This window comes from Mytilus edulis, chromosome 3, assembly GCF_963676685.1.
Source record: "Mytilus edulis chromosome 3, xbMytEdul2.2, whole genome shotgun sequence".
Classification (NCBI taxonomy): domain Eukaryota; kingdom Metazoa; phylum Mollusca; class Bivalvia; order Mytilida; family Mytilidae; genus Mytilus; species Mytilus edulis.
In genome coordinates, this window is record NC_092346.1 from 87,579,059 (window position 1) to 87,593,911 (window position 14,853).

Here is a 14,853-nt window from a genome sequence, read left to right on the forward strand (position 1 = left end):
CTCTCCAGGGAAGCAATCTGTTGTGTAGGATATTAACATACAGGTTTTTTTTATCAGATACTTACACAGTAGGAACATACTCTCCAGGGAGGCTATCTGTTGTGTAGGATATTAACATATAGGTTTTTGTATCAGATACTTACACAGTAGGAACATCCTCTCCAGGAAAGCTATTTGTTGTGTAGAATATTAATATACCAGTTTTTGTATCAGATCCTTACACAGTAGGAACATACTCTCTAGGAAAGCTATCATTGGGGAGGATATTAACATACAGGTTTGTGTCTGAGATACTTACACTGTAGGAACATACTCTCCAGGGAAGCTATCTGTTGTGTAGGATATTAACATACAGGTTTTTGTATCAGATACTTACACAGTAGGAACATACTATCCAGGGAAGCTATCTGTTGTGCAGGATATCAACATACAGGTTTTTGTATCAGATACTTACACAGTAGGAACATTCTATCTAGGGAAGCTATCTATTGTGTAGGATATTAACATACAGGTTTTTGTATCAGATACTTACACAGTAGGAACATACTCTCCAGGGCAGCTATCTGTTGTGTATATTAACATATAGGTTTTTGAATCACGATACTTACACAGTAGGAACATACTCTCCAGGGAAGCTATCTGTTGTGTAGGATATCAACATACAGGTTTTCCCTACAGTACCATCACCAACCACCACACATTTTATTGGTCTTGGGTGTGCCATATCTTAAATCAAACCTAAATATAAACAGAATTAAAGTATTATTTTGTTTCAGTAAAATAAATTTAATATGTTGAAAAGGGCTTAAATTGTCACAGAAAATCACATAAAATTTATTAAAAAAACTTAATTTAACCAACTGATATATATTTTTTTAGTTACTAGCTTAGACTTGAGTACAAAATGTATTCTTCTTGTATGTGATATTTAAGTATGAATTATTCAACCAGTCAAGAATTAATGTAAGTATCCCATTTAAATAATGTACTGTGGTGTCATACATGTAGCTGTTAATAATTCATGAAAGGGAAATGTTATATTTATTTAACCAAAACTGCAACCTGTCCAAAGAGTCAAAATATAATTCTGGTAATTTGAAATTCTTAGAAATGCATCAGATGAAATCTAAAAGACTAATTTCATTACTGTGGTTTTCCATTCCCATTCAAACTGTACTATTTTCCCCAATTATAAACTTCCCTATATACAAAATAACAAAGTTCATGTTTTGCAATTGGAATCTCTAAAAAAAATATATCCCATTGTTCTATATTTTCACCATGTCTGGCCTATTAAAAGTATGGGTAATAATTATGTTAATTAGTTTGGTTTCTAGACAATTAAGCTGTTCTGTTTTGTAGATACATGTACACAGACTTCTTTTAATCACAGTACATGTACATGTAGCTATAGACTGACCTTGGCCCATTATTTTGTTTGTGTTTAAAAACGAGGAACCTATAGCTATCTGAAGTAATTTTAATTACTAGTTAATGTTTCTTTTACCTTAATTATATTTTATCTTTTTTATATATGCTGCTTTGAACTCAAACGAAACACTATGCAGATCTGGATAAAATTCCTCAAAATTACACATCTGAAATGTAAGACATACATGTACATGTAAGGATTATATATAAAGAAATAATGCAAAAATATACATTTGTACATAATATAGTAGTATTATAACATGTAATAAAAAAAGTAGGTATTGCAATCACACATAATTAAGAGGGGTTACGACTTATGAGGTTGTGTCTTCCTGAATACCTGGAGAGGAAAATGCTGAATCTAAATTTCTGAAAAATAAAATGTTTTTTCTCCATTCACGAGGAAATGAAGTATCAATTCCTGAGTCTTAATAAGTGTAAATCCTGAATCCCTTCAAAAATAAAGCCCAAATCTTGGTTCCCCAAAAGGTACATCATAGTCCAGTCAAACTTAAAGTTTGAACCTCAAACTGATTGAAACAGAAAATGTTTTAGTTCTAATCTGTAGCATTAATTAAGCCCCAAATATACACAGAAAAAAGTCCCATAAAATCTAACTTGAGGAAAAATCCAATTTTGCATTTTTAATTTTAATCACTGCTAGACATTAAGTTGATTTTAGATAAATTATCTTTTAATGGCAGTCTCCACAAAACACTTTCATTTTCAAATCATGTTGTGAAAAACATAGATCTTAATAAAATCACTAATCAGTTCAAAGATTTTACTAAATTCTGAAATTTCATGGATTTTTATACAAATTCACTGTAGCATAAACATATACAAATGTAAACATGTACAGATGCAACTTATCTTCATTGTGATGGAGCATAATATTAAGTAACAGTGTCAACGAGTACTACTTATAGGATAAGTTAATTAGTAAGTATCAACATTGATCTCAAAATAGAAACAAATATTGCTAACATTACACAAGATATGGATGGTCTCAATTACATCTATCATTTGACAGAAATAACTTCTATGTTATCCAGCATGAATTATTTTTACAGAAATTTCTAACAGGATGAGGTTTTTCTTTTCTTTTTATACTCGCAGGTTCTATAATATATACATTATCAAAGCCAAAAACAGAAAACTGTATTATCTTAACTTGCTTGTCTAAATCTATAATATAACCAATAATGTGAGGGGACAACTATTTGATATTCTGGGGCAATGTATGTACTGCAGTGTTACTTTGCTACTACCAATAAATAATCCCCCCCCCCCAAAAAAAACCAAATTAAATAGTCATCTCGTTAAAGTTGCCAGCTAGACCAACAATTGAAAAGGATAATATCAAAACCAGTTTTCTGATGTGGTAAACATACAGAAGCTGTCAATACCTAACCTTTTCACTGTAGATTATCTAATGTAATATAACAAACTTGACAGTATAAAACAATTCATAATATCTTATCATCTGAATTTCATGGGAGGCAAATTTTTGAAAATAAATGTTTCCCATGAAACCATTCTTTCTTTTCAGATAATAATATGAGAAGCTTTATAACTTTTAAGGTAGATAGGGTGTCTTCCTCCATCTTGGATTTTGAAATACTAGAAAACAAGGTCTAGATCTTTGATGAAATGTGCAAATTTTTATAGTAGTAGGTAATTCATGTGTAAGAATTTTCATTATAATATAGAAAATGCCATGTTTGATCATATTTATGATTGTATTTTACAAAAATAAGAATTCTTTTGTTTGATTCATTTTTTTCCAACTTTGTCAAATAATGGGAGGCAACTCAAATGCAAGGGCAGATAATCCAAATAGTGTTACTTTTACAATAGAATGTGTTAGGAATTTACCAATTTTTACATGTAGCAAGAAAACGAGTCCGGTGACCCCATTTTTTCTTTTTCTTATCTGAAAGCATAATATTGAAGCTATCTTCTCATATTTTATCTCAAAATTCTATGGTGTGGTTTGGGTTTTATGGCGGAAAAATGGGTTTTCCATGCATAATCTATACAAAATCTTGACAATTTTGAACAACCTGTAGCGTGAAAATAAGTCCGGTGACCCATTCTTTTTATTAATGTTTTTAAACAAGCAGGATATGAACTACATTTTGGCAAATTATTAAAAGATTCTATGGATTATAATTTAGACACCCCATCTACCTTAAAAACAAAACTTCTCTAATCAGAATTTCATCATCTTTAAATGTTGCAACTAACATACATGTAGTAAGCATATGTCATCAGTATAAATGAACTGGCACTATCTTGTTGAACCTATCAATAAGCAATGATGTGTATTTGCCATGTAGAATATGTAGAGATAATCACCTGAGTGATCCATCACCTAATTACAGGATAAACTAGACACTACATATTGTTTATATACCATTAAAGTTTTGTTATTTCTTCTTTTAAGACACCTGCTGTTGTAAGGCTCACATCTATCTAATCAACTTATCAAAAACAGATGTTAACTAGGTAATCATTTTGTACTTGTACTAATATATAAATGATACTTTTTAGTTTGAAGGTTCCCATCGGACAGCAGTCAAATTTAAGTCTTAATCTTTATTTGTTTTCTACACGAAAAAAAGGAACATGATTTGACTCAAAAACATAATTGAAACATAATCAGGACACAGTTATTTAAATAAATTCTTTAAAAGTAAAACAGTTTTTTAATGTTAATTAATTTATGAACATGTGTTGGGTAAATACATGTACATGTAAATGACATATTCAAGAGATCCTTGTGAATGAAAAAATTTTGTGTTCTTTTTTTTAATTTTTAGGGGGTCATAACTTTTCTATGACAATGTCTCAAAACCATTAGTACTTTTAAATTAAAAATAAAAGATTGAGAATTACTGAATAGTCTGCCTCCATAAAACAGCTTCTTTTAATTTGGTAAAGAAATCATTCTTTTACTATTAAATTGTCTTTAGGACTCCTTGGACTTAACATTGAGGATACAAGCAATCATATAGTATGATGTTGGTTTGATAAGAAACGTAAACAGTTATAAAATTTAAATTCTAACATACTGACTAAAGAATTATAGAAAATTTAAAATATACCAGCTTGAGTAAAGAAATCTAACTAACTGACAACAGAAGAATGTTTTATACCTAAATCAATGTTATCCATGGACAGATAGAGAGTATAGTCAAAGCTTTGATGTAGAACTCATTCTGTAGGGCAGTATAAAATTTGTAATGCAATGCACATGTATGTAAACAGTATCATCATTTACATCTATAATACAGGGGCAGATTCCAGATTTTAGTTTAGAGGGGGGTGCCAACTTAAATTCAAATATTCTTTATTAAGCTGAGGACAACCCATGCTATGCAATTTTTAGGAAGCATTGAGGGGAGGGGACATGCCTGCCATTCCCCCAGCCTGAATCGACCCGTTGTGCCTGTAATACAATCTAGATTTTGATTGCTCTTATATCATTAAGGGGAGTAAACTATAGTCGACCGACTGTAAAATGAAATTTTAGGGTTCACTAATTTTTAAAATAAGTTAGTGAACATTTTTACCTATTAAAATTGTGTGTTGAATGAATATAACATCAACATCCCTGTCTCACCATCTAAGAATTTGGCAGGTCTATCTCAATGCTGATAAGATCAAATTGACTGCATTGGTTATATATCTATATACATATATTATCTTATATCACCTTTACCATGTTGTAGTTTTATCATCAAATTTACAAAATACATGTACCAGCATTGGAGAAATATGTACTTAATTATGTGATGCTACATGTAATAGACCTTGTATTGATTAACATCAACTTATCTAATAAGCTATTATATTTCCTTTGAAACCTGATCTCCACCTGTTATTGTATCCTTACACAGCTTAAAAATACATGTAAAAGGTGTGATATAAGCTATTAAAAAGCTGTTCAAAGATTGTCTAAAAAAGCACAAATTAGAGGCTTTATATATATAGTGATAGCACCTGTATTGCTCACCTGGATATGTTTGTTAATTCAACAATATTGTGGCCTAAAAATAAATTTTAAGTTGATCAAGGATATATATGTCTTTATCCACCAGATTTTTCCATAAATGCAAAATGGGTAAAAATCATCATTCAAGGACAGTAATTCCTTTTTAGAAATGCTAGTTAATTAATTTTGGCCATCATGATGTATTGTAGACTTTGTGTTGATAATATTTTTTGCGGTTTTAAGGAAACTTACTAACTTTTATAGTTTCTAATTAGATAATAAGCAAAACGTAAAAAATCTATTGGATGATGTCTAATTTAGCCCAATATTTGTACATGTATTTGATTTAACTTGCTTTTTATATGAGGGTTGAAAAGGGGTTCCCACATGACCAGGGTTTTAGCAAGAATTTTGAGGGCTATTATTTATTTAAATTAGTCACTTTTGCATGGAATTAAAATCAACCTTATTTTGGGTAACAGCAAGGGACCAAGGGCATATAATTACTGGCTATATATCTTTGAAGGACTTAGGCATGCTAGCCAAATCCTTGTTGGAATGATTCTAGTAAATGATATTTTAAATTAATCAAGAATAGATCACTTTTACATTAGTTTTTTTATCCGATGAAAAAGCAAAGTGACAAGAGTACAAAAAAAATCAGGAATTCATCAACAGATTTTTTAGTACATGTATGTAACAAAAGGCATGATGTTTTTCTTTCCGAAACTATCATTTTTTTTTAATTAAGTTGTTTTAGTAAGAAATATATTTGTCTTTCATGTTTCATTTGATACTAAATGATTTTGTATTTCATGTTTGAGTGTCTTAATAATAAATTGAAATGCTGACTGACTCATTTTAAAGGGGAAAATAATAATGATGGTCAATTATGAATAGATAAAGGCAGATGTGGTGTGAGTGCCAATGAGACAACTCTCCATCCAAATAACAATTTAAAAAAGTAAACCATTATAGGTTAAAGTACGGCCTTCAACACGGAGCCTTGGCTCACACCGAACAACAAGCTATAAAGGGCCCCAAAATTACTAGTATAAAACCATTCAAACGGGAAAACCAACGGTCTAATTATGAAGTTCATATAAATTAACAGATTATAGAACCATCCAATGATGATACATTTTTGTACATGGATTACAAGTTATCACAACTTGTTTCACCTGGTCAGTGTTGTAAAAGTTAATTACCTGAGAAGACCGCTGGACTGGCTACGTCTGAAAGAACGTACCTTTGTCGAAGGTCAACGTAATAGCTGTAGTTAATAATTAAAACGTCAAACTGAATATAGCTGTTGTTCATTATATAAAAGGTAAATACTTGTAAGAAATTATGGTGCCTTGACTAATGGAGCTACCATACCTCAAATCAATTAGGACAGTCAATTGTAGTGCTGCTAACAGACTTTTCGATTAGCCGTGGTGTAGTGGTTATAATTAGTGCATCAGACTATTAACACAAAGGTTCCTGGTTCGATTCCCGTTCCAGGATGAAAATTTCAGGGACTTAATTTTCGGCTCTCCCTTAACACCATTTGCGAGTATGGTTTTGAGAAATAGATGATAGTCAGTCGGAAGGGGACGATAAATGGCTGACCAGTGTTGAGAGAGAGCCATATCTCTTGCACGTAAAAGACACCCTTGTAGATTTCGAAAAAGAGTAGGCTAATGCCGCTACAAGGCAGCACTCATACCCGCAAAGTGGAAAGGGATATCATTGTAATATAAGTTGCAAAACTTGTTTCCCAATCAACTATAAATAAAAATGTTTAAACTATTATTCCGATGCTGTAAATGTTCTTATAGAGAGATTTGGACAGACACACAAAATTATGTAGGCTCATCTACAAATGTACAAGCACTGCATGATATTTATTAAATATTATGGCACCACCAATTGACCTCATACATGTAAGTCTCAAAATTTTTCATGACAAACGAAGGACTTGAATCACTTGAACAGACACAGGACTATGCTAATGTATAAGTCACAATTACAAAAAATGTATAATCAACACACTGCCTGAAAAAAATAAGAAAACATCTACATGTAGTTCCAGAACATGGTATGACAAATTGGCTTATTTATTGACACAACTTATATTTTTAACAGCTGTAAGAATGAAAGTATGCCATCTACATCAACTGTAGGGGGGGGGGGTTAGATCTAACAAAACAAGTTTAAATCCTTCAATTTTAGCACTGTCCAAAATCTGGAGCCACTGGAATTTTGTTAGTCTTGTATGAATTTTAATTTAAGTTCATTTATATGTTTTGGAGTCTAGTATGACCTCTATTATCACTGAACTAGTACACATTTTGTATAGGGGCCAGTTGAAGCACTCCTTTGGCCAGTTTGGGTGCAGGATTTTCTTGCTGTGTTGAAGACCCATTGGTGACGTTCTGTTGCTTTTTGCTCTTTGGTCAGGTTGTTGTCTCTTTGACACATTACCCATTTCCATTCTCAATTTTATCTAGTAAATTGTCTCAACAACTTGTCACAAACATATATAGACAGCTAGAATTTTAATATTTTAAGCCAAAATATTTTAACGCTTTCCAAATTTAAGTGACAATATTGATAAGAAATACTTTCCTCATTTTGAAATCCATTTCGTAAATGGCCAAAAATGATGGGCGGTGGTTTAATCACTACATAAGACAAATGAAGGTAAAATATTTGTTAATATAATGTTAACCATAAACAATTTGCTCCATATGACCTTAGGGAAGCTATATAATGACAAATGACAATAAATATCAAGGCTCATTTGACACTAACGATACACATAACAAAAACTACATGTTTGATGCTTTACAATAGAGGCATTCCTACTCTCTTGACCCCCTAATGATTCTGTAATAAAGAATTCAGATTTGAACCTGTTGCTATTAAATCCTCAGACTGTTGTCATAGTAGGTAACCAATCTGCTTTATACTCGTATTTTTTCTCTCATAAATTTCAATGCAAAATTGCTTTGTCTTCACCAGGACTCCAACCCAGTACCTTTGTGTTACAAGGCAGCGTGTATACCGACTGAGCTAAAGAAGTACTTTTTGAGCTCAACTGCCAACAGCTGTCTAAGTATCTCCCACAGTCACTAAAGGGAAGCAATCCTGTCATTATACTCTATAACAGTATCTTCATTTTTATACATATACATGTACTTCCCTGGCTAGATAATTCTTCTAACTGTGGGTTTTTATTGTTGGGCGCCAATGTAACTGGAGAGCATGAGTTTCATTACAAAATTGCTTGGTCTCCACCTGGACTCAAACCCAGGACCTCTGTGTTACAAAGCTAGATATGTCCTATTTTCGGTGCAAAATATAGTTAGCATGCATTTTGTGTCCGGGGATACATGGACACGTATATAGAGAACTATATAAACAGATAAACAATCAATGTCTATTATAGTGGTTACAGTAGCCCAGTGTTATATAAAACTTGTAATTTAGGCGGACACAGCTGGACACAACGGTATTCCTATATAAAACTTAAATATCTGCTAGCTACAGGTGGACACAGCTGAACACAGTACTAATCCTATATAAAACTTATGAATATGGGGGCTACAGGCGGACACAACTAGACACAACGCTATTTCTATATAATACTTCTGAATATGGGGCTACAGGCGGACACAACTGGACACAACGCTATTTCTATATAATACTTGTACATATGGGGGTTACAGGCGGACACAACTGGACACAACGTTATTTCTCTATAAAACTTCTGAATATGGGGGCTACAGGCGGACACAAGTGGACACAACGTAATTTCTATATAAAACTTATAAAATATGCTGGCTACAAGTGGACACAGCTGGACACAACGTTATTTCTATATAAAACTTCTAGAAATGAGGGGATACAGGCGGACACAAGTGGACACAACGTAATTTCTATATAAAACTTCTAGAAATGAGGGGATACAGGCGGACACAAGTGGACACAACGCAATTTCTATATAAAACTGATGAAAACTGCTGGCTACAGACGGACACAGCTGGACACAACGTTATTTCTATATAAAACTTCTAAAAATGAGGGGACACAGGCGGACACAAGTGGACACAACGTAATTTCTATATAAAACTTATAAAATATGCTGGCTACAAGTGGACACAGCTGGACACAACGTTATTTCTATATAAAACTTCTAGAAATGAGGGGATACAGGCGGACACAAGTGGACACAACGTAATTTCTATATAAAACTTCTAGAAATGAGGGGATACAGGCGGACACAAGTGGACACAACGCAATTTCTATATAAAACTTATGAAAACTGCTGGCTACAGACGGACACAGCTGGACACAACGTTATTTCTATATAAAACTTCTAAAAATGAGGGGACACAGGCGGACACAAGTGGACACAACGTAATTTCTATATAAAACTTATAAAATATGCTGGCTACAAGTGGACACAGCTGGACACAACGTTATTTCTATATAAAACTTCTAGAAATGAGGGGATACAGGCGGACACAAGTGGACACAACGTAATTTCTATATAAAACTTCTAGAAATGAGGGGATACAGGCGGACACAAGTGGACACAACGCAATTTCTATATAAAACTGATGAAAACTGCTGGCTACAGACGGACACAGCTGGACACAGTGCTATTACTATATAACACTTCTAGAAATGAGGGGATACAGGCGGACACAAGTGGACACAACGCAATTTCTATATAAAACTTATGAAAACTGCTGGCTACAGACGGACACAGCTGGACACAACGTTATTTCTATATAAAACTTCTACAAATGAGGGGACACAGGCGGACACAAGTGGACACAACGTAATTTCTATATAAAACTTATAAAATATGCTGGCTACAGGTGGACACAGCTGGACACAATGCTATTTCTATATAAAACTTCTAGAAATGAGGTGATACAGGCGGACACAAGTGGACACAACGCAATTTCTATATAAAACTCATAAAATATGCTGGCTACAGATGGACACAGCTGGACACAGTGCTATTTCTATATAAAACTTCTAAAAATGAGGGGACATAGGCGGATACAAGTGGACACAACGCAATTTCTATATAAAACTCATAAAATATGCTGGCTACAGATGGACACAGCTGGACACAACGTTATTTCTATATAAAACTTCTAAAAATGAGGGGACACAGGCGGACACAAGTGGACACAACGTCATTTCTATATAAAACTTATAAAATATGCTGGCTACAGGTGGACACAGCTGGACACAGTGCTATTTCTATATAAAACTTCTAGAAATAAGGGGATACAGGCGGACACAAGTGGACACAACGCAATTTCTATATAAAACTTATAAAATATGCTGGCTACAGGTGGACACAGGTGGACACAGCTGGACACAACGTTATTTCTATATAAAACTTCTAAAAATGAGGGGACACAGGCGGACACAAGTGGACACAACGTAATTTCTATATAAAACTTATAAAATATGCTGGCTACAAGTGGACACAGCTGGACACAACGTTATTTCTATATAAAACTTCTAGAAATGAGGGGATACAGGCGGACACAAGTGGACACAACGCAATTTTTATATAAAACTTATAAAATCTGCTGGCTACAGGTGGACACAGCTGGACACAACGTTATTTCTATATAATTACATTAGATGAATAATTTAAGGATCCTTTGTTTGATAAAAAGAATAAGCTAGATCTGATATTATTGGTTAGCTACAACATGTATGTTATTATTGTATTGTTCTCTGTTACCAGTCTTTTGTCACATTATGTATATATTATGTATTGCCATAGCATGTTCTATATGCTTTTGCAAATAAAATATTCATTCAATACATATAGACTATTAAATCATCTTTTTTTTTACTTTCATAGTTTAGTTTAAACATATTTTATTTGCTGAATTAAAGCAAAATGGATTAGACATAAGTAAATCATACTTTCATATTCCTTGTAGATGAAATAATTTTGCTTTTAAACACAGAGGATGATCTGAAAGATACAACCAACTGAAGGTTTAGAGATAAAGTTGAAGACTTTAAAAATTAATATTATCAAGATTCACCTTAAAGCGATAACTTTACATGTACTGTTTGTTTATTAAAAGCCAGAGTCTAATGGATATTCATGTTCTATTTGTAATTAAACAGAGCATGTTATTTGTGGTACATGGAAAACAAATGGTGAAGACGATTATGGAAAAACTAAGGATTGACAATTAGAACAAAAGTTTAGAGGAAACTGGCATTTGGTGTAATATTCTCTTAGCATGATTTCACAGGGTAAAAAAGGAAAGGGGATACCAAAAAAACTTAATGATAATTGTTCACCAAAAGTCTGAAAAAAGGATATCGCCTGGCCAAAAAACATGGTTTCTTGCTCGAACCAGTTCGGTGTTGCTAATTCCCTTTTTGGGGGGTACCTACAGATGTTTTTTACGGAACACTTTATTTCTCTTCAGCGGGTCATAAAATCTGATTCGATATGTGAATGAAAATGGTTTCTAAAATGTGGATATTGTGGTAATAACAGATGTGAGGCATTTATTTTAATATATTGTGTTTAACATTTTAATATATTGTACTTAACATTTTAAAAAAAATAGGGTTATCATTTTGATATGTTGTGCTTAACATTTTACAGTTTATGTTTATACAGTGTAATGCTGTTTTATTTTGTTCATTTATAGCATAAATTATTTGACTTTTATTTATTTTCTTTATAAATCAAAACTATTTCTTCATTTCAGTTATTATGTATAATCCCTGACTTTTTTCTAGTGATTATACATAATCCCTGAAAATTTTAGTGATTATATATAATCCCTAAACTGGCCAGTGATTCTACATAATCCCTGAAAATTTCAGGGATTTTACATAATCACTGATTATACAAATTCACTGTAACATATATATGTCTCTGGCTCAACCTTGACCCGGCTATAATCGAAACCTTACAATTCACTTGTATACTGATTAATAAAATTGAGAAAGGAAATGGTGAATATGTCAAAGCGACAACCACCCGACCATAGAGCAAACAACAGCCGAAGGCAACCAATGGGTCTTCAATGTAGCGAGAATTCCCGCACCCGTAGGTGTCCTTCAGCTGGCCCCTAAAATATGCATAATAGTACAGTGATAATGGACGTCATACTAAACTCCGAATTATGCACAAGAAACTAAAATTTTAAAATCATACAAGACTAACAAAGGCCAGAGGCTCCTGACTTGGGACAGGCGCAAAATTGCGGCGGGGTTAAACATGTTAAACATGTATATGGTATTTCAAAATGTTCTGTGTTTGTTGTTACAGTAAACTATATATCGTGTTTATTTTGTATTTCTGTCTCTGTTATATTCTTTACTTCTATAGTAATAGCGTATTATCTACTCTTATTTTTTGATATTTTTATCCTTTTAATTTCGTTTTCTTGTTTGTAAAGTTAATTTTTTGCTGATCTCTGGTAAAGTATGGAATCAGGGTCGTGTTCGGAACGAAGTTTCATGTTTACATCTGATGATCTGCATATGACTGTGACATATAGACGGCGGCATATTATTTCCACGTGTATAGACATGTTCAGCAACAAATTCGTATTTATTGACCATTGCAATTTATTATATTTATAACATTAATTTTATAACTATACAAAATACACATAAGAATAACAATAAATTCATATGATTTGTTAGGAATACAACTACAATATAACGGATTAAAACCTTGCTTTCTAACCAATCTATTCATGTACCGGACCGGCAACTTTCTTTATTTAATACGAAAATCTACAGTGCCGTTATACACATGCATGTTGTTTGCTTGGAGTCTCCGCCCGAAAAGAAAGAAATAGTCTAACTCCAAGATTATTATATTCCTGCATCACGTGATTTTTACCATGTGGAGCTTACATTTGAATAAATACCGAATATGGAAAGTGAAACTACAATTCAAAACATAGTCGGAAGGCACAAATAAGAAAAAGAAAGATTTTTTTTGGCAAAAGGTGCAGGTAAATTCTTTCCGTGTTCAAAATATACATGAAATATTTGCCACTGCCCCTTTTCTAATCTATGAATTCTAACCCTGAGTTTTCTATATGTTAGTTACTCCATGCCAAGAAATCCTCGCTAAAAATTCCGGTCGACCCCCTACGGTAGTCATTAGTAGCTAAAGATTTGATTTCATTGAAGGAATTAATTTATGACCTTCATGTACGTGTCGCTTAGAACACAGCCATATACCAAATGGTCAATATTAATCATCCATGTAATTTGCTCTATGGGGTGTTTGCAGAATTTCAACGGAGGCAATTTCTTGGCATGGTTAACTTCTATAACACATTGTGAATATTTTTTGGTTTCTTAAATCACTAAAGTATATGCCTATTACATTATAAAAGAAAATGTTATTCATCGTCAATTGTTGAAATAAAGATGAATTGTTAAAAAGCATTGACATCAATTATAAAGCTATCTTTCATAGAAGACAGTTATGATTAGAACTTTGAACAAAAAAAGTCATTATATAGACAACTGTTCAATAAAAAAATGTCAGAGCAATGAGTACATAAACGATCTTTAACAGGCTTGGTGTATCTTCCAGTCTCAATAACTAACGGGAGCAAGCCTGCACGAAAAGGGACTGTATCACGCCGGTTTGATCGTGGAATAATTTTTGAAATAAACGGTTCAACGGAGCAGTTGCATTGGTATTGCCTGTATGTTATAAGTTTCCATTGTCTTTTCCGCGATCGTTAAAGAGTTCTCTCTGCCATTCTGTGTTATTTATGATGTTAACTTGTTCAATGACTTTTTTCCAAGGCTACTTTTGTACTCATTGTCACATCACTAACAAAGTGACAATGTTCCTAATTTCCAACAGTTTGACCGTATTGTTCACCTCCTTATTTCAACCTTTCCGTCGACGTGATATCCGACTCCAAATACCAGTCAACAAAAGAAACGATACACGACTTTTTTTTAAATTAAAGATGAAGTCTTCCGTTTATAAGACTAATATTCAAATAGTTTTTTGCTCTCATGACGTCATTTGGCGAAATTTAAACCTTAAAGGAGATACCACCGGATAAAACAAAATATCAAAAAAACAGTCCCAATGGTCCAATTATACAGGAAAAAATCGTTAAAAGTAGTATTTTATCCTGAAACTTGCATATGAAGAACTAGGGAGGTGTTTGAGAAAATAGGCCACGAGAAACGTCTACTATTGCTTGCAGGAAACAGATTATTGTTCGGTTCCTTCCGTGTAATATATTATTTGGTACTAACAACTCTAAAAAAAGAAATTTTGATACTTGAACTTGCCGGGATCGTTTTTCTCCGCTCGAAACCGCCACCCCGTGTCAAGCATAGCCGACATCCAGCATGTGGCGTTCTACACGGTGTAA

The 14,853-nt window shown here is 33.1% G+C and overlaps 2 protein-coding genes across 2 annotated transcripts in view; one reads left to right on the top strand and one right to left on the bottom strand.

Moving 5' to 3' along the window:
- LOC139517706 (cell death-inducing p53-target protein 1-like) overlaps positions 1-14,853 on the top strand; it is a 79,892-nt gene that overhangs the window by 45,154 nt on the left and 19,885 nt on the right. The window lies entirely within an intron of this gene.
- Positions 1-14,853, bottom strand: part of LOC139517705 (ras-related C3 botulinum toxin substrate 2-like) — a 28,704-nt gene that overhangs the window by 11,867 nt on the left and 1,984 nt on the right. Inside the window, exons 2-3 of the mRNA XM_071309017.1 lie at positions 1,508-1,598; positions 609-738 (exon numbers count right to left, since the gene is read on the bottom strand). Coding sequence (XP_071165118.1) covers positions 609-724 — 116 coding nt within the window. The 5' untranslated portion in view covers positions 725-738; positions 1,508-1,598. The remainder of the gene's footprint in view (positions 1-608; positions 739-1,507; positions 1,599-14,853) is intronic.